This window comes from Gracilinanus agilis, chromosome 3, assembly GCF_016433145.1.
Source record: "Gracilinanus agilis isolate LMUSP501 chromosome 3, AgileGrace, whole genome shotgun sequence".
In the NCBI taxonomy this organism is placed as follows: domain Eukaryota; kingdom Metazoa; phylum Chordata; class Mammalia; order Didelphimorphia; family Didelphidae; genus Gracilinanus; species Gracilinanus agilis.
In genome coordinates, this window is record NC_058132.1 from 391,200,416 (window position 1) to 391,219,683 (window position 19,268).

The window sequence follows — 19,268 nt, forward strand, 5'->3', positions numbered from 1 at the left end:
CCCATTTTTTAATATTTTAAGAGAGCTTTACAATCTTCTTTTGTAAAACTTTTACAAACATTTATATTCCAACTAGTACAGGTTTGTGCAAAATAAAGGAATTTGTTGAGTAGGTGGATTCTAGGCTTTTTTAGTCATCTTGTGGAGACTAGTTTACTCTGTTAAAGATTCTTCAGCAAATGAAGATAATATGCATCAATGTTTGCTCTTTCCTTTTTAAAATCAATATTCAAGTTATTTTGATGTCTCATTTTTGAATCCCCTTTCTTAAGTACTCTGAGTCTCTAGCTTGACCTGCTACATACTAAGTCCACTCTAGACAATATTTGTTCAACTTCCTTACATTCACAAGAATATATTTGAATATGATTCTTATTAAAATGAAGATGCCTGAAATTGTCCCTTTTCAAACCAGGATGACTATTGAGCATCCTTTAGAATATATCTTTGCTCTGAATTTCCTCAGCAAAATGTAAAAGCTGGCACAGCTAAGTTTATTCTTAGCTATCAAGTCTATAGCTAGTTATTCTAGAATACAGAAATTATGTCAGATTAAGTAACATCAAGACGACCATTATGATATCAATTTAGTATATGTATAGCAAGGGTGTTTATATTTTTAAATACAGATACTTGGAGTCTGCAATCACAAGGATTCTGGGTGGCAAAGGTAGGCAGCCAAGTGGGCCAGTGGATAGAGTGCCAGGCTTTGAAGTCAGGAAGACTCATTTCCATGAATTCAAATGTAAACTCAACATGTACTAGCTGTCTGAGACTTAGCAAGACACTTAATGCTTTTTACACTCATGTCCTCTTCTGTAAAAATTAGATGGAGAAGGAAATGGCAAATCTCTCCAGTATCTTTGCCAATAAAACACCAAAACTCCCCAAATCACACTATTTATGACTTCTCAGTATAAACCAGCCCTTCCAGTGAACAATGGTAGTTTTACCTTGCCTTTAAAGTTAACACTTCATTTTATTAATTGGGTGTTACATAATAAGCTTTGAACCAAAGAATTGGCCTAAAAATACTATTTTCAAAGTCCTAATATCCTCCATTCTTGGAACACTGGTTTAATGACTGCTGAAATTTAGAGAGAGAATAGGTATTAGATGTGGTTCAGCTGATACAAACAGACTTCATCAGTGTAATGAAAAAGTATCGACATTAGAGATTATAAAAATAGTTACTGTGAATGGGCTATTCAATCCCTCCCAATAAAGGATATTGATGTGTGTCAATACTTTGACAACCTCAATTTGTGAAAGGGCAGAGTACTTAAAAAATTCTATGGATTTTTTTTTGCAAATTTAACCTGTTCTGTCAATTAGTAAACTAGCATTTACTAAATTTCTATACTGTGTCAGGAAGTGGACTAAACACAGAATAATAATAATAACTAGCTACATATAATATAACTATATATAATAATAAGCTATATATAATAATAACTAATAACTAGAATAATAACAACTAGCAATTATGCAATGATTTAAGATGTACAAGGCTTTTGTTAACTCATTGTATCCTCACAAAAACCCTGTGTGATGAGTAGTGTTACTATAGTCATTTTTCAGTTGAGGTATATGAGACTGAGAAAAGTTAAGTGATTTCCCCAGGGTCACATAGAAAATAAGAGTCTGAGGCTGAATTTGAACTCAAGTCTTCCTGACTCCAAAACCAGTAACCTATTCTTCATACCTCCTTACTATCTCATTAAGGTTGGAGTTAGTAGAAAGGCCTAAGATATGAATTAATTTTTCATGTAACAATCTCATACAATTGTTATTATAAAAGCATTCTTATAGTTTTACTATTTCTCTGCTTTCTGCTATTATAATTAATCACAGTCTACTGGAACTGGTAAATTTAGGAGAAAGAGATTAAAAATATTAACATTTTGGCAGCCAAAATAATTATTTTGAGAATGCTGAATTTAAGTATAGCATTTTAATTCAGGATAAAGCGGTGAAAATAAGTATGGATTCTGAAAAATGTTTATTTCAATAAAAATAACTTCTTTAATGACATAGGGGTTTCCAAAAAAAATCAGTGAAATTTTAAGCTTCATTTACTTAAAACTTTGCTAAGATTTTTGGGACTCCTTGAATTCCTTTAGCAATAGAAATATTATAGTTATATTACCAATACAAATGTTTTACAAAAAATTAAATACTGGACTATAAATATAAATCTACAGTGCAAAGCTCTGAAATTCAGTCAAAATCATTTCTGCATGCAACATGAGAGCACCTAATACAGAACATAATGAATCTATTTGAGTTATCAATGAATGATAATAATACAGAAAAAAAATCAGGGAAAATGTTTTGCTATCCATCTCACAAATTGGAAGGGTGTGACAAGAATGCCATATTTTAAAGACTCTTTAACAGGCTGTGACAAGAATGCCATATTTTGGAGACTCTTTAACAGGCTTTTAAAGGGTCCATGCCTTCTAAAACAATTAAGATTACTGGGGCATGAAGCAGTTTTAATTTATGAGTTTATGGGCAAGCTCAGATCGCAACTAGACTCAGAAAAATGGGTACATTTTTCCCAGTTTTAAAAAAAAATGTGCTTTTCCACTAGGATTTAACACAGTGTGCACAGGGTAGGTGTTAGCAAATGCTTACTGAATCAAAATTAAATGATCTAAGTTTTCAGAGATATTTGTCCTTTTAGTATAGCCTTCCTAATCCTTAGTAAATATTTATTGGATACTAACTACCTACTATGTAGGGAGCCTTATACCAAATTATATAAGGACAACAATTCTTTTCCAGATGAAATTTACACTTAAAGGAATGAAATATGTAAATATTATTTGATTTTTCTTTCACTTCCTGTACTTTTCTTAGAGAGGAATTCTTGATTGGTTAGTAACTTCCTCAATGCGGATCAGAACCTTAGGCTCATAATTTTCACTGGTAATTTTAGATTAAATGTCTTTGAAAAAAACTAAATGCTGGATAGTATCTCCCTAAAATCTCACTTCCAGACAACTGTCTTTCAAGATTCAATCGACTTTTTAAACATTTCTATTAACTAACCACAGACATCTTGATGGAATAACAAATCAGCCTTCCAGTTTAGAAATCACAACCTGCCCCTAATGAACATATAACAATAGTAACATTTGTGATTTTTTTATGTTGATATTACATCCAGTTACATTAATTAATTCAGACTATTCATTGGAACAACAAATACTGAAGTTGAAGCTTAAATTCTTTGGCCAAATAATGAAAAAACAGGACTCATTGGAAAAGGGTTTAAGGTTGGGAAAGATCGAAGGCAAAAGGAGAGAGGAATGGCAGAGGATGAGATGGACAGATAGTGTCATGAAAGCAATGAACATGAGCGTGGACTGGCTTCAGGACACAGTAAAGGATTTAGCAGGGCATGGTGCTTTGGTAAATGGGATCACAAAGAGTTATACATGAGAATGAATGAACAACAACCACCACTTATAGAATGAAGAAAATCTGTGCCATAGTAGGTGATTTTTCTTGATTTCTATACAGATGTGCTTGAAAGAATGAACTTAAAGGTTTTGATTGATGAAACACAACTCAAAAATATTTAGGATGCTTAAAAATTAAAGAATTACCTTTTGCTTCAGTCAGTAAACAGAATCAAAGGTCTTACTGTCCCAAACTTATCCAGAATGTTTTCCTACTTAAACATAGTATTTACAAAAGTGTTTTAGATTCTAAAATTCTAGTGCTTAGAACATTCACGTCCTAGAACAGAAAACCTAAAGCTATCAGAGTGATGTCAGAAATAGTAATCTCAGTTAAAATCCAGTCAAACTATCAGAATGTTTGACTGAACTAACCTAAATAACGACATCTTTGTAATATGTATTCCTTTTAGAAGTGATAAATCGGGACAACACAGACCCTGAAGAATTGGGACAGGATGGCTACGTCTATCACTTTAATATGACATCATCTTTGTTCTCAACCCTGTAAAATAAAAGGGTAGTATAATGGAATTTGTTGAGGACATTAACGTTGAAATGATCTTCATTTAAAGAAGCTTCAAATTTGCTTTTTCTTTGATACTGGTGAAAAAAATTTATTGGCAGTCAACTTTCAAATTATCCACTACAAAAGTGGAAGATTTAGCCAGGGTAAATCTTGACTTTCAGTTCACTGATTCATCTGTGACATGTTTATTAATTAGCTTTTTGCTGGGGAAAAGAGCTCCCAATTAATCCTTAGGGGAAGTTAAACATTTCTTTATAGACTTTTAACTCCTATCTTGCTTAGTTTTGCTTAGTGTATTTGCCTATCTTAATCATTTGATTTCAAATTACTCAAACATTTGAAATCTAAAGACAGAACTAGTAAGTTATTAAGTGAAGAACAAGACTATTTTCTAAGTAAGGTGACCAACCAAGGAAAATTATGGGTTCTATATATGTAGTGACATCTACATTACTTTTGGGAAATAAGAACAGTAAGGGAAACATTTTTATTTTTTTTACCTGATATACCTTCCAAAGGCAGAAAAGTTCATATAAGAGAGAATTTAGGGGTTAGATTTATCCTAAAAATGCTTACCTATTCATTTTCTATACTTAGTTGCCCCACATTGGTACATAAGTAAAAAATCAGTTGACCATTGAGACTCTTTAAAATGTCAAATCATTATCTTGTTTTGTTTCTCCCTCAATCTGCTACTCTTTCAAGTTAGACCATTAGAAAAGAAAACTGGAAAAAAATCTAAGATATAGATTATATATGATATGGGACATTCATTTTTACCCTGTCTACTTTTGATGCATGCAGTGCATAGAATACTAGTCCTGGATTTAGGAAGTCTTGAGTTAAAATTTGGCTTCAAACACTCATTTGATCTGTGACCCTAAGCAAAGTCACTTAATTTTTTGCCTTAGTTTATTCAACTGTAAAATAGGGATATTTATGCTTACCTCCAAAGGTCTTTATAAGGATCAAATGAGATAATATTTTTTTAAAAAAGGGATGCTTACTCCATTCCTGGAATGGAGTAGATATTATATAAATCTTTATTCCCTTATCTTATTTCCTCCTCCTCCATTTTCTGACTTGACACCAGAATGCTCTATCCTAGCAGTGTTCTCCCTTTCCTCTCAGAGAACTGTAATCAAATTACTACTACCTTGCCTTGGAAATGATATATCAATGCAGTGTTCGTTCTCTCTCTCTCTCTCTCTCTCTCTCTCTCTCTCTCTCTCTCTCTCTCTCTCTCTCTCTCTCTCCCTCTCCCTCTGTCTCTCCCTCTCACCATCTCCCTCTTTGTCTCTCCCTCTCTCTTTCTCTTTTCTATCTCTCTGTGTCTATATTTTATACACACCTATGTATATATGTAAATATACTCACTTTTGTATGTGTGGAGATATATATAGATGAAAAAATTATATATATATATGTAACTAATTGTACCACAATTCTATATGTATTTTGTCTAATATCCTTGAGAGCATTAATGATTCTATTTGGTATTTGTACCAACAACATAACACTCAAATTCTTTTAATTCTTTCTTTCTTAATCTGTTATAGGGATTACTAATTGAGAGTGGGGTAAGAGAGGAGGAGGGATATATTGACAAATAAAGATAATATAAAAATAAAAGTTATCAATCCCTTTAAGGGATAATATATATTATAACTTTTTTTTATAAAGTTTATGGTCCTTGAAATCCCAAAGATCAGGTTCATTATTTCTAGCTGAGAAATTATATAGTCACAATATTTAGGGATAGAAGAGCAAAATACTCAAATATGCATGTATGAGGAATTCCAAATTTTATTTATATGGTTTTTTAACAAGTTCCTCCTCTTCCTCATTTTTTAGAGAACATATTGCTTAAACTTTCAACTGGGAGAATCTTTAGTTTCATTCAAAGCAAAAATCAGAAGCTACCTTTGAAAAGAGGTCTTTCCTGACCCTCCCCCTTACCCACTGAATACCATTATCTCCCTTTATTTTATATATTTTTTCAATATATTTTGTATTTACTTATGTAAGAGCTTGAGAGCAAGGACTGTTTAATTTTTTTTTTCTATATTCAGGGCAGGAATGGGAGAGAGTATTTTGTATATAATAGTTATTTCTTAACTATTTGGTGAATGGAATTGAATATGTGTGTCTATAAATGCCATTAATTTTTGCATAGTAATATATGTATGTGTGTGTTTGTGTGTATATATATAAAATATATATTGCATTTACATGATTATACATACAATATACATATGACATTCTTAACATGGTTTCATATATTATCATGTAAAAATAGTGGCATTAGTGGGGGAGATTTAGAAGATTTTTGATGGCATTCATGTGATTGGTTTAAATAGATTTTAATATTATTTTCATCATACCTCTTGATGAAGTTCTTCCCAACGAGAATTAAATTTTTCAAGTTTCTCATTGATCAGTTCATCTAGGACTCCACCATCTGTTAATGTTTGTGCCAGTTCTCGAATCTGATTTCGATTATCATCTGGATGCCGCATTAAACTTTCAAGTGACTGAAAAACATAAAAAATTACTAGTTAAATTTTCTTCTTTTTAAAAACATTAGGAGTCATCAAAATACTAAATATTGTATTCACAATATCATTTAGGTGCACAAAAATAAGATACTACTACTTCAAAGATTTTTATTCTACTAATAAAACATGTAATATCTCTATTGACTTATTATTTTTAGGTAATTAGATATAAATTTATGCCAATGTGATTTAATGTTTATGATTCTATAAAGGTTGGCTAGGTTGTAAAAACTGTAGTTATAATTGTACCAAATAAAAAATAATTTAGGTTCCTCTGCTCAAGTCTCCAACAGAATTATGGAACTGTAGGTGGAGGAAAACTCCAAGATAATGCTATTCAAGAAAAAAGAGTAAAAGGTTCAAAATAAATCTTTCTGATAAAATATGCTAATTTCAAAATTTTCAGATAATTTTAGGTATTATAAAAACATATGCACACACACAAGTACACACATACACACACAAAACTGACTTCCATACACTAACTAAAAGTGATATGAACTAGTACAACAAAGATTTAAATACAAATAATATTGCCAACAAATTCTCTGCTGTCTACACTGTACTCATATTCTTGTCATTTATTCCACTGTGCCCTTTGGTCCATTGTTTCTTATCTCCTGTGACACCTTACCTCACTTCTCACTTGCTCTGTTTTTCTCTGTCCTTTTTTTCCTTCTCTTCTGGTCTCTTCCACTTTTCTTAATCCTTACTTACCATCTTAGAATCGATACTATGTTTTAGTTCTAAAGTAGAAGAGCAGGAAGGGCTAGGCAATGGAGGGTGCAGAGTAGGTGATTTGTCCAGCATCATATAAATAGATGTGTCACTCTGAACCCAGGACCTCCCCCTTCTTGACCTGGCTCTCTGTCCATTGAGCCACCTAGCTGCCTCCTAACTTTTTTCATAATAAAAGGCAAAATGGTATAATGGCTTCTACTACCTATTTCCATCTCCTGATCACTCAATTCTCAACTTTTGTAAATGAATTTATATTTCTCTCTCTCTCTCTCTTTCTCTCTCTCTCTCTCTCTCTCTCTCTATATATATATATATATATATGTACATATCTGTAGAAATATTAGATATGTTAATTTCAATAACATTTATATGTATACACTATATATGTACATTTGTGTATAATTACACATATATTCCCAGTATTCCCAAATTTTCTCTAATTTACTCTATTCTATCTTTTATATTCCTTTGCCTCAAATATTAACTGTCAGCAGATATCCCTCTTGTTCACAGTATTCAATCATAACTCATAACTATCTATTATAAAATTCCAGATAGACATACCACTACCACTCAAAAAATCCAACAAATCCCATAATAATTTCTTCCTGCCATTCCTAATGCTATTAATAGAAGAGCTATTCTGCACATCTCCTATCCTTGAAAGTCTCTTTTCACCTCATCTGTCACATCAAAATAACAGAGATTGGATTATTTAACTCCACTGCTCAAAACTTTTCAGTTGTTCACTATTGTTAACTGAATTAATCCCGCACTCCTCATCCAAGCAATCAAGATCCTAAAGAATGTGGCACCAATTTACCTTGAAAGATTTATTTCATTTCTCATTCTCATTTACTATATACAATCAAAACATTCTACTCATAATATTCTAATGTATTTCTCCAACTCAGTGGCTTTGTTCATGTAATTTTTCCCTGGACCATACCTCCTTGATCTCAGAGACAGAAGTATTTTTCTCTTCTCTGTTCTGTCATGGGATTTAATTTCCACAGCTCTTATGCAATTATGATATTGAATTTTTCAGTGCAGTTAAGTATATGTATTTCTAATCTCCTGAATTATAAGCTCATAAAGAGCAAGCATTCAGTTGAATTTATATTTGTATCTCTCTCATTGCTTTGTTCAATATTTTTATTTAGTTTAAGCTATTCAAACAAATCTTTATTTTACTGAATTAAATTTAAAAATCTTTCATCATTCATGATGACTTGCTTTGGATATGCTCTAATTAGTTAATTTCTCTTTTACAGTATGGCATACAATAAAAAATTCCAGATGTAGCATTAGAAGATTAGATTACAGTGGAAATATAATTTTTATTTTAAAAACTATATGATTATTAATGACTAAGTATGCATTATAGTTGTAAGTGACCGAGCTCCATGTAGTATATAGACTACATTTCCATTTGCTGAATATCCATAGAAGACGATATATAGCAATTGTATAAAAAAAGTCATGCCTGAGTTATCGTTAGCACTGCTGGAAAGAATGCCCATACTGATAAGTTCATCAATTCATCAAAACATTGGCGTGTAAATTTTACATTTTTCTTATTTTTGTATTTCAAGATACTTCTTCCTCCACTTACAAGTGTAAAATTTTACTTGTATCTTCATTAATTTCCTCCATCATGTTTATATTTGACCCCTAACTCCACTCTGTCAAGTAATGGTTCCATAAAAAGTTTAACGTACCATAGTTTTTAGAGGTCAACTAGTTGAGCCATTTCTCACAGATGAGAAAAATTAGATGCAGAAGGTCAGGTTTCCTGTTCAGGATCACTGAGCTAGTCAATGGGGGAGCTAAAGCTAAAATCCAGTTATTATAAATAAGATGACTTTATAGCCTGGTTGCAAATGTTGTAATATTAACAGCTGATGAAGAGAAAGTATTATTATTATTATTTTGTGTTTCTTTTTAACATGAAGGAGAATGATCTTCAAATATTGACTTCATTTATATCCAGAGTAAATAGTATCTGCTATGTATCTTTTAGAGAATAGTCTAGTTAAATGATTTGCTCATGGTTGCACAGCAAAAATTTCAGAGATAGGGCTTGAAATCAGATGTTACTGACTTTGAGACCAGCCCTCTACCCAAAATACTACACTGACTCTCATGAAATCACATTAAACCAAAGATCATAGCTGCAAACTGTGCTATTTTATTACTTATATAAAGACCCAAAAATAATACTTCAAAAACTAGTTTCCTATTAAATATTTTTAAGATTTATGTCTAAAGTAAGAAGAAAGCTCTATAATGAAAATAAAAATATCATCTAAAAAATCTTTCCTTTTCATCATCCAGATTTCAAATATAAAGTAGGGATTCAAATATACATTGAACTACTGCCAAAAACCAATAAAATTTCCCTTTAAAATGTAAGCATGTCAGTAGAAGAGATTTTACAATGAAATTTAATGGTAATCCAGTTTGTGGGCAAATTTATGAATCATTCTCTGGGGTCAAGGACAAATGTTTTAATACCAGGAGAAAAAGTTCATCACAGAACCAGGAAGATTTTAGGAGGAATGGTGTAAAAGAGTGGTGTCAAACTCAAAGAGAAAGAGGGTCCAAATTATACATGAGTATTCTTGTGGGCACTTGACCTAGAAAACCACATATTAAAATGGTATATATTTTATTGTATTTTAGAAATTTTGTTAAAATATCCCAATTTCCTTTTTACCTGATTAGTCACACAGGAGTTTTATGGACTATATAGAGGTGCATTTTTGACGCCTTTGTTACAAAGCCCTGAAAAGAGTAGATAGAAGTAGGGCAGGTTATATGTATATATATGCAAATGAATATGTATGGGTGTGTACACATAAGGAGAGGGAAGGCAAAAGGAAGGAAAAGGGTAGGAAGAGAAAAATAAAGAAAGAGTGATAAGAAAGAAGAGAAAAGGGGGTCATAAGAATAAGAAAGAAGCAAGAAGGAAAGAGGATGAGATGAGATAATGGGAGAGAAGGGGAAGGAAAGAGAGGGAGAGAGGAGAGAGAGAGAGAGAGAGAGAGAGAGAGAGAGAGAGAGAGAGAGAGAGAGAGACTTCTGAGTGGGATATAACAAGTACATAATAATTATAACAAAACCATGTAGAATGTAAAAGAAGGAACCAAGTATTTGGGATAGTTGAGAACAGAGAATACTACCCATCAGGAGGAGCAAAAGGCTTCCTGTACATGTTAGCCTTAAAAGAAGATAAAACTTCTAAAAGACAAAGTTGAGAAGACAATTCAATCTAAGCATGAGGAACAGCTATCTTTGTGTAGATGCACACTAAGCAGTGTTTCAGGTTTGGGGATCAGTTCATAGTCTAATCTGACTGAAATAAACATTTCATGAAGTTAGGTGGAAATCGGTTTGTTAATGGCATGTAAGGACTATGGTTTTCCACAGGAAATAAAGCATTATCAAAGAATTATGGGACATAGAATGTTGCCTGGAGGAAATTATTTTGGAAACCCTATAAAGAATGGATTAGAGAAAGGAGAGATTTTAGGCAGATACATAATTTTTTAGATTATTATAATAATTATCAGTTAACAATAATGAGATACTAAACTAGAATTGTAGAGTAAATTAAAAGGAAAGGAAGACAAAGTGGTTAAGGCAGTTGAAATGGCAAGAATTTGCTACACAAAATGGAGGAAAGAGTGGGGAAAGACTATCTCATTACCAGGAAAATTATTCAGTCTTTTTAATCTTCAAATTTTCCAAAGCACCTTCCTCCCTTTCCTGCTCATGTAAGAATGGGATTTGTGCAAGGGGGAGAGGACAAAAGTAGCCAGAGAAGGCAGTTGCTGACAGTTGCTGACAGTTGACACCAGAGAGAATTCTGGGATTTTCTTGGAGGAAGAGGAGAAAGGGGAGGTCTTCAGGAGGAGGACTGGGAGGAGAGAGGAGGAGGACATCCCAGTTCAGATCCAGTCCTGAGGGCTTCCTGAAAATTTTTCTTTGGAAATTGAAACACTGATCCCCTGATCAAAGTCATTCCATCACATATCACCCATCAAGACTTTGACCATTGAGTTATCTAAGTTTTTGGACTCCATTTTGGGAGCAATCTCTTAATCTCCTTCTCCCATTACCCAACCTTGCTGAGAGACCCTCTTTCAATTAAAACTTAAAATTATAGAAAAGGGTAGAAACAGAAAAATAGAAATAGAAACAGAAGGAAAGGGGCAGGGGAAGAGGCTTAGGAGTGGTTTCCACCCAAGTGACAGATCCCATAGAAATAGAGTAGAGGGCATCCTAAAATCCCTCTACCCTTCATCCCTTTCCCCAATACCTGAATTGTGAATAATAAAAGCCATTCATCAGTCATATAGTGTTTCAGAGTGCCTGAGAGACTACAAGGGAGAGGGGAACCACAGCTTTGTCTGGCAGCCTCCATCTTGAAGTTGGACCACCTGTTGTGATATTAACTGATGGGAGGAGGTTTGTGTGAACCCTGTCCTTATTCAGAATTGGATTGGAGTACCACATACCTCGTCTTATAGGGAAGCTTTGCCCCCAACTCCTGTGGGGTGGCACTACCATCAAGGTCACCACCTTAAAGTCTCCCAGTGTATATTCAGCCCCAGGAGAGAGCTAGAAGGGAAACTCACCATATAGACTTTCTCTATCTCCCCTCTATCAAACATCGGTTACTGGCTCCTTTATTTCTCAGTAAATGATCTCCCTTCAAACTCGACTGATTAAAAAAAAGGCATATTGGTGAAAAGCTTTCTTCTGCTCCTCTTCATCTTCTATCATCCAGAAATCTTCCTTTATTCTCTCCTCCTGGATTCCAATCTTATAAGAGTTCCTTCTCCCAACGGAGTCAAATCCCTCTCTATTCATCCCTTCCAGTCTTCTCCAAAAGATTTGCATCCACTCTGTCCTATCTCCATTTCTCTTTTGTCTTTTGTTATTTATACATTTGTCTCTGTCCCTGCCACTCTCTGACTCTTCCTCTGTCTCTCTTTGTCTTTCTGTGTCTCTTTCTGATTCTTTTTCTCTCATTCTGTCTTTGTGTCTTTTTCTCCCATCTTCAGTCTCTCCCTACCTGCCTAAAATATGTTCGTCTTCTCATCTTTAAAAAAAGCAAAATAAACAAAACAAACAAAATATCATTTCACTTGATTTTACCATCCCTACTATTATCCTATATCTCACCTCTCTATGGTTAAACTCCTTAGGAAACAAGACTACTCTACCTACTGTGTCCTTTCACTTGCTTCTAAAACTGTCAGCTATATGGTTTACACCTCATCATTCAATTTACTCTGTTCTTGTTTTTTTTCCAAATGCAACTATGTTTTCATAATTTGGCCATTCTGCAAATACTCACATCATTAATCTTACTCTTCTCTTAGACACTCTGCCTTATTCCATTTTTTGTGGCAATTTTCCTTTGTTGGTTTTTCTTTCTAATCTCCTTCTCAGGCTCCTTTGCTGAATTTTCATCTATCTAATGCACTCTAAATAAGGGTATCCTCATGGGTCTCTGTTGGCCCTTTTTCCCTTTTCCCTCTACAATATCTTCTCTTGTCGATCTCATCAGCTTCCATGGCTTAGATTATCAGCTCTTTAAATGATAACAAGATTTATCAATTCAGTTCTCATAGCATTACCCATTGCCTTTTAGACAAATTCAATGTCAAAACAGAACTTGTATTCCTCTAAAACGCTCTCCTCTTCCAGACTTTCCTATTAACGTTGTGGGCACAATTATCTTCCAAGACACCCTCTTCCTTAATGCTAGTTTGCATATATCCAATATCCAATCTGTTGCCAAGCTTTTTCAATTTTACTTTCATGAACTTTCTAGTATATATCCCCCTTTTTACTTACAAATTCATTACCCTGGTGCATACCATCGCCTTATCCACCCTTGGTTTATTGTAATAGTCTTCTTTTTAAATCTTTACCTTCTGTTTGATAACTAGCATTGGTTCCAAGGCAGAAAAGTAAAAAGAACTAGACAATTTTTACCCAGAGTCACACAGCTAGGAAATCTCTGAGGTCAAATCTGAACCCAAGACCTTCTGACTCAATGTCTGGCTTTCTATATACTGAGCCATATAGCAGCCCCATGTAATAATCTTCTAATTGATCTCTTTTCCTCAAGACTCTTCCCATTCTAATCATTTCTTTAATAAATCAATCGGTGAATACTTATCAAATGCTTACTGTGTAGCAGGAAATATGCTAATCATTGTTCATGACCTCAAGAAGCTCATATTTTAATGGAGCAGATGACAACAATCTAATAATGACAACAATAAAAAAGCATTTACATAGAACTTTAAGGTTTTCAAGGCACTTTCTAGAAATTATCTCATTTAATTTTCTTAGGACAATTCTGTGAGGAAGGTACTATTATTATAGATTTTTTAGTTTGAGAGAGGTTAAGTAATTTTCCTAAGGTAACATAATCAGTATCTGAAATAATATGTGAACTTAGTTCTGACTTCAAGTGTGATGTTCTAGCTATCATGCTATGAAACTGTCTACTGAATATAACTATTTAAGATATATTCAATATAAACAGCAGGTAATCTGAGAGGGAAGGCACTCAGACACCAAAATGATTTTCTAACTCTTTTGGGACTAATATCCCCTGACTTCCAAAAGAAGCAAGCAAACAACCAAACAAAACACTTCAGGGATTTCCTATTAGCTTCAGAATTAAATATTAAATTCTGTTTTGAGCATTTAAATTCCTTCAAAATTTGACTCCCTAAAAAATCTTTATAACAAAAACCTCTAACAAAGGTCTAAATACTCAAATTTATAAGGAGTTAAGTCAATTGTACAAAAAATCAAGCCATTCCCCAATTGATAGATGAGCAAGGGACATGACTAGGCAATATTCAGTTAAAGAAAACAAAACTATCAATGAGCACATGAAAAAGTGTTCTAAATCTCTAATAATTAGAGAAATGCGAATCAAAACAACTCTGAGGTACCAACTCACATCTAGCAGATTGGCTAACATGGCAGCAAAGGAAAGTAACAAATGTTGGAGAGGATGCGGCAAAATTGGGACATTAATGCATTGCTGGTGGAGTTGTGAATTGATCCAACCATTCTGGATGGCAATTTGGAACTATGCCCAAAGGTCTTTAAAAGATTATCTGCCTTTTGATCCAGCCATACCACTGCTGGGTTTGTACCCCAAAGACATAATAAGGAAAAAGACTTGTACAAAAATATTTATAACTGCACTCTTGATTGTGTCAAAAAAATTGGAAAATGAGGGGATACCCTTAAATTGGGGAATATCTGAACAAATTGTGCTATCTATTGGTGATGGAATACTACTCAAAGGAATAATAAACTGGAGGAATTCCATGTGAACTGGAAGGACCTCCAGGAATTGATGCAGAGTGAAAGGAGCAGAACCAGAAGTACATTGTACACAGAGACTGATACACTGTGGCACAATCGAATGTAATGGACTTCTCTATTAGCAGCAGTGCAATGATCCAGGACAATTCTGAGGGACTTATGAGAAAAAACACTATTCACATCCAGAGGAAGAACTGTGGGAGCAGAAACACAGAAGAAAAACAACTGCCTGATCACATGAGTCGACGGGGATATGATTGGACATATAGACTCTAAATGATCACCCTAGTGTAGAGATGGGCAAACTATGGCCCACTAGTTGAAATGTTCTATCTGGCCTCAACATTATTATTCCTAATCTGACAATTACAATGAGTAGGATACAATACAATGAAACTTCAAAAGAGTTACCTTAGAATCAGATTGACAGATGAGCATTTCCTTTCCTTTGGCCCTCTCTTTAAAAAGTTTGCCCATCACTGTCCTGGTGCAAATATCAATAATATGGAAATAGTTCTTATTTCCATAATACAATAACACATGTAAAATGCAGTGGAATTGTGTGTTGGCTATGGGAGACGGGTTGGGGGAGGGGAGGGAAAAACATGCATCCTGTAACCATTGAAAAATATTCTAAATTAATTAATTAAATGAAATTTTCTATTTAAAAGAAACAAAAATTCTATATCCAGGTAAGTATTTGCAAAATATAAAAATTACAAAAGTCCTTTAAAAATTGATTCCCTATTTTTTCTAGTCTTATTATGCCTTACTTTCCTCCATGTAGTCTACAATCCATTGATGCAGGGATTTACTACTCTCACATATGCCATCTCCAAACCTTCTGTTCTAATAACAACTCCAAGACAGAAGAGCAAGGGCTAGGCAAATGGGAGTAAGTGACTTGCTCAGAGTCACACAGCTAGAAGGGTCTGAGGGCAGATTTGAACCCATGTCTTTCTGATTCCAGATCTAGAGTTCTATCCCTTTAGTTTCCTAGATGCCCTTCTGTACGTTTTTTAATGGTTAATCTCCATCCCGGGAATTTTCTCCTTCTTCCTCTTAGTTTTCCACAAATCCTTCACAATTCAGCTCAGATTGATCTTCTGTAGGAGCTCTCTCCTGGCCCTTCAGCAGCTAGTGCCTTCCCATTGAGACTACTTTCCAGGAGCATTGTATATATTATGTAGGGAAAGTTTTAATATATTTTCTCACTCAATAAAATGTGAGTTCCTTAAAGGCCAGAAATATGTGTTTACCTTTCCTTGTATCTCTCGCCATTCACACAGCATCTGGCGTATCTTAAGTGCATGATAAATGTTTGAAAGATGTTTATAATTGGTTGGTTGATTGTTATCCTTCATACTTGAAGTGTACCAAACCAAAGTGATATCACTCTATTACAGTTAATGGACAGTGTGTCCTAACCATGGCCAAACAGACTAATTGGACCTCAGAAGGCTCTACCCCAGGTTGGGCACAAATAGCCCATATGAACATATGGGATAGAGATGTCTCTAAATTTGCAGATTTCATGTTTCTTTTGAGTTACTGAGATCGTGCTTTGCTCAGAGACCATGGCATGCTGGATGGTCCTGTGCCAATGTTCTCCTGTCTTAAAATCAATACCAAAGCTCTTCAGAGGTTTGAATGCCATCAGGCACCTCTCATGTGGCAGAGTGCCTAGTGCTTATTCCACTCCAGCAGATGGTTAAAATAATAGAAAAGAGAAGCTAACAAGCTGAGGTAAAGAAGGGGCAGAAAGGTGATTATTTTAATTTCAGGTGTTAGATTTTAGGTGCCTAGAGATAGCGATATCTAGTTATCTAGTTAGAGATGAAATACAAGGTTCAGAGGAGAGAAAAGAATTGGAAATATGGATTTGGCAATAATTTGTACATAATGATCTGCATAGGATCTAATGTGGGCAAGAAACCACCATCTATTATTTTGTCTGGTGCAATAAGGCACTTGAATACAAATTTCTGTTCAGAAGATCAGCTTTACTCTCATCAGATTTTGCAATAAATAGAAGACATATAGAGAATGCAATTTCCTTCTATCTCATTCCCTATAGCAAGCTCAAAGATAGCCCCTTCCTACACAAAGTAGTCAACACTTCTTCTGTGGGTCTGAGAAGCCCCTGAGGAATAGTCACACTTAATTAATCCATTGGGAAGATCTCTTCCTGTCAAGTAATCACTTGCCCACAACTTGATCTGCTCTTGAATTTTGATTTCTGAACCTACCAGAAGGGCTATGAGATCACAAAGGGTGAAAATATAAATAGACAATAGAAAATAGAAATGGGCAGCCTTTGGGTGGAAGGAGGAGGATATGGCAACAGTGAAGGAAACCAAGAAGATTAAACAGGTCAGGAGAGAGTCATAGACTCCCAGTGAGGCTTTAACAATAGAGAAAAAAATATTCGAACAAATGTAGTATTTAAAAGCATTAAATTATATAAAGAAGATAGGGAGAAAAAGGCATTGTCTGTAAATGAGCAAGTTGAGATAGGCATTTGAGATTGGCATGGAATTCCATTGACATGAAATGACCATATGATGAGTTGGATATTTCCTTTTTCTAGCATGTGGGTCATGAACTCCTTCTAAAGAGATTATCAGAAGTGTGACAGAATACTAAGACAGTAACTTTCTCCCTCTAGTAAATTCCATATGTGTAAGAAAAGTTACTTCAAATTAATTAAAATTTATACTTATGCTTGTTTAAGAATATTTCCTTTTGAAGAACTCTGGGAGGAGAAACACAAGAAGGAGAAGAAAAACAACTGCTCGAACACATGGGCTGATGGGGATATTATTGGGGATGCAGACACTAAAGGATAACTTTAGTCCAACTATCGATAATATGGAATTAGGTCTTAATCAATGATACATGTAAAACCCAGTGGAATTGTGCATTGGCTAAGGGGGTTTAGGGAGGTTTAGGGGAGAGGGAAAGAACATGAAACATGTAACTATGGGAAAATATTCAAAATTAAAATTAAAAAAAGAATATTTCATTTTGATTTTTAGATTTTGTACATTCATCATACCATGTGTGTTAATACTGTACTTACATCAAGAACTTCTGAAATTTCCTCAGCACCACCTGGGATGTTTTCAGTAGCTTTAAGTTTAATTTCTACCTCATTTAACCATTTATTTTCAGCCTCCAAGTATGACAGTAACTCACACCAGCATGCCCAGACCTCCTAAAAATAATCAGATACCATTACTTCAATTCAATGCCTAGAAATAATTAATTGACAAGAATACATTTTTAGACTTCCAAAAATAGAATTACATGATTTTACTCTAATCTTAAAATTGACTGTCTAAAATCTTCTTTAAATTTTCACTCATTTGGAGGATAGTGGAAATCAGTTTTTCATAAGAATTTCATTTTTAATCAATTTGTTCATTAAATATTCCTATGACAAAAGGAATGCTAAGGAGACCTCTTCAGCAGTTGGAAACTCGATTCAAAAGACCTAGATTAGAATCTGCCTCTATCATTAATTACTATATGGTCCTTTGCAATACTTTTTTTCCTTTATAAATCTCAGCTTTTATGATCTCCAAAATGGGAATAATAATGCCTTCTTTAAGATATAATTTCCTAGGGGGAAGAGATTCTTTCTCCCAGTAACAAGCATATTGTAAGTGCTCAATAACCAGCAATTAATCATTAATGGGGCTACATAGTATAATGTTTTAAAATCAGAAATAATGTATTTTGAAAATTTTTGCCACATATTCCAAGCATCCTACTTCCCATCTCTTGTTTCCATGTCTCTACAGATACAGTCTTCTATTTTGCTATTTTTAGAATGCATTCCTTCATCTTCCCTAATAATATTATTATGATATAATAATAATATTCCCTAAATAAACAGTATTTTCCTCTTGTGTCAGTGTTTTATTGCTCTTCACTCCTTTCTAGCTGTTAGTGCCTTTCCCTGGAAAACTAAACAAAACCAAAACTCTGTCTTTTATTTATTTTTTAAAAATACATTTTCATTTTCTCCAATATAGAACTATAACATTTTTGTAGCATCAGCATCGAGCATGATGTATAAGTGCTTAATACATGTTATTCCTTTCTTTTGATTCTAATCTCAGCTATACTTCAGTATTTCAAGTTTTGGAGATTTTATTAGTGTATTTAGTCTTTCCATTAACATGGATTACTATCTCTGCATATGGTGTTTATGAAAATTCTGGGATTCCTGGTGAAGGGCAGGGAGAAGGTGTCCTCCCTATTGGCAGCATCTTCATTCCTCCCATATGGTAGGTCTAGGTGAGTTTAAACCTGGGTCTCTGACTAATTCTCCTGCTTTGTTTCTTTGTTTGCTCATAGGTGACTAAGCAATAATTCTGAGGTGGGCATTTCTAACTTTCAAGGCTACCTTGTGAATCTGAGAATTCCAGAGGTGCTACATGTTAAATTGGCATGTAAGGTTTCCTTTAAATCCACTGCAGAGCTTCTTCACCAGAGATGATGATAACTAATGGGAACAAGATCTCCAAGCCCTGAACTGGCTTGCAAAAAAAAAAAAAAAAAAAAAAAAAAAAAAAAAAAAAAAAAAAAAAA

The 19,268-nt window shown here is 34.0% G+C and overlaps 1 protein-coding gene across 2 annotated transcripts in view; it reads right to left on the bottom strand.

Annotated features, from left to right (window-relative positions):
- DMD (dystrophin) overlaps window positions 1-19,268 on the bottom strand; it is a 1,921,557-nt gene that overhangs the window by 1,474,535 nt on the left and 427,754 nt on the right. For both annotated transcript variants that reach the window (XM_044670154.1, XM_044670155.1), the window contains exons 26-27: window positions 17,752-17,886; window positions 6,384-6,533 (exon numbers count right to left, since the gene is read on the bottom strand). In XM_044670154.1, coding sequence (XP_044526089.1) covers window positions 6,384-6,533; window positions 17,752-17,886 — 285 coding nt within the window. The remainder of the gene's footprint in view (window positions 1-6,383; window positions 6,534-17,751; window positions 17,887-19,268) is intronic.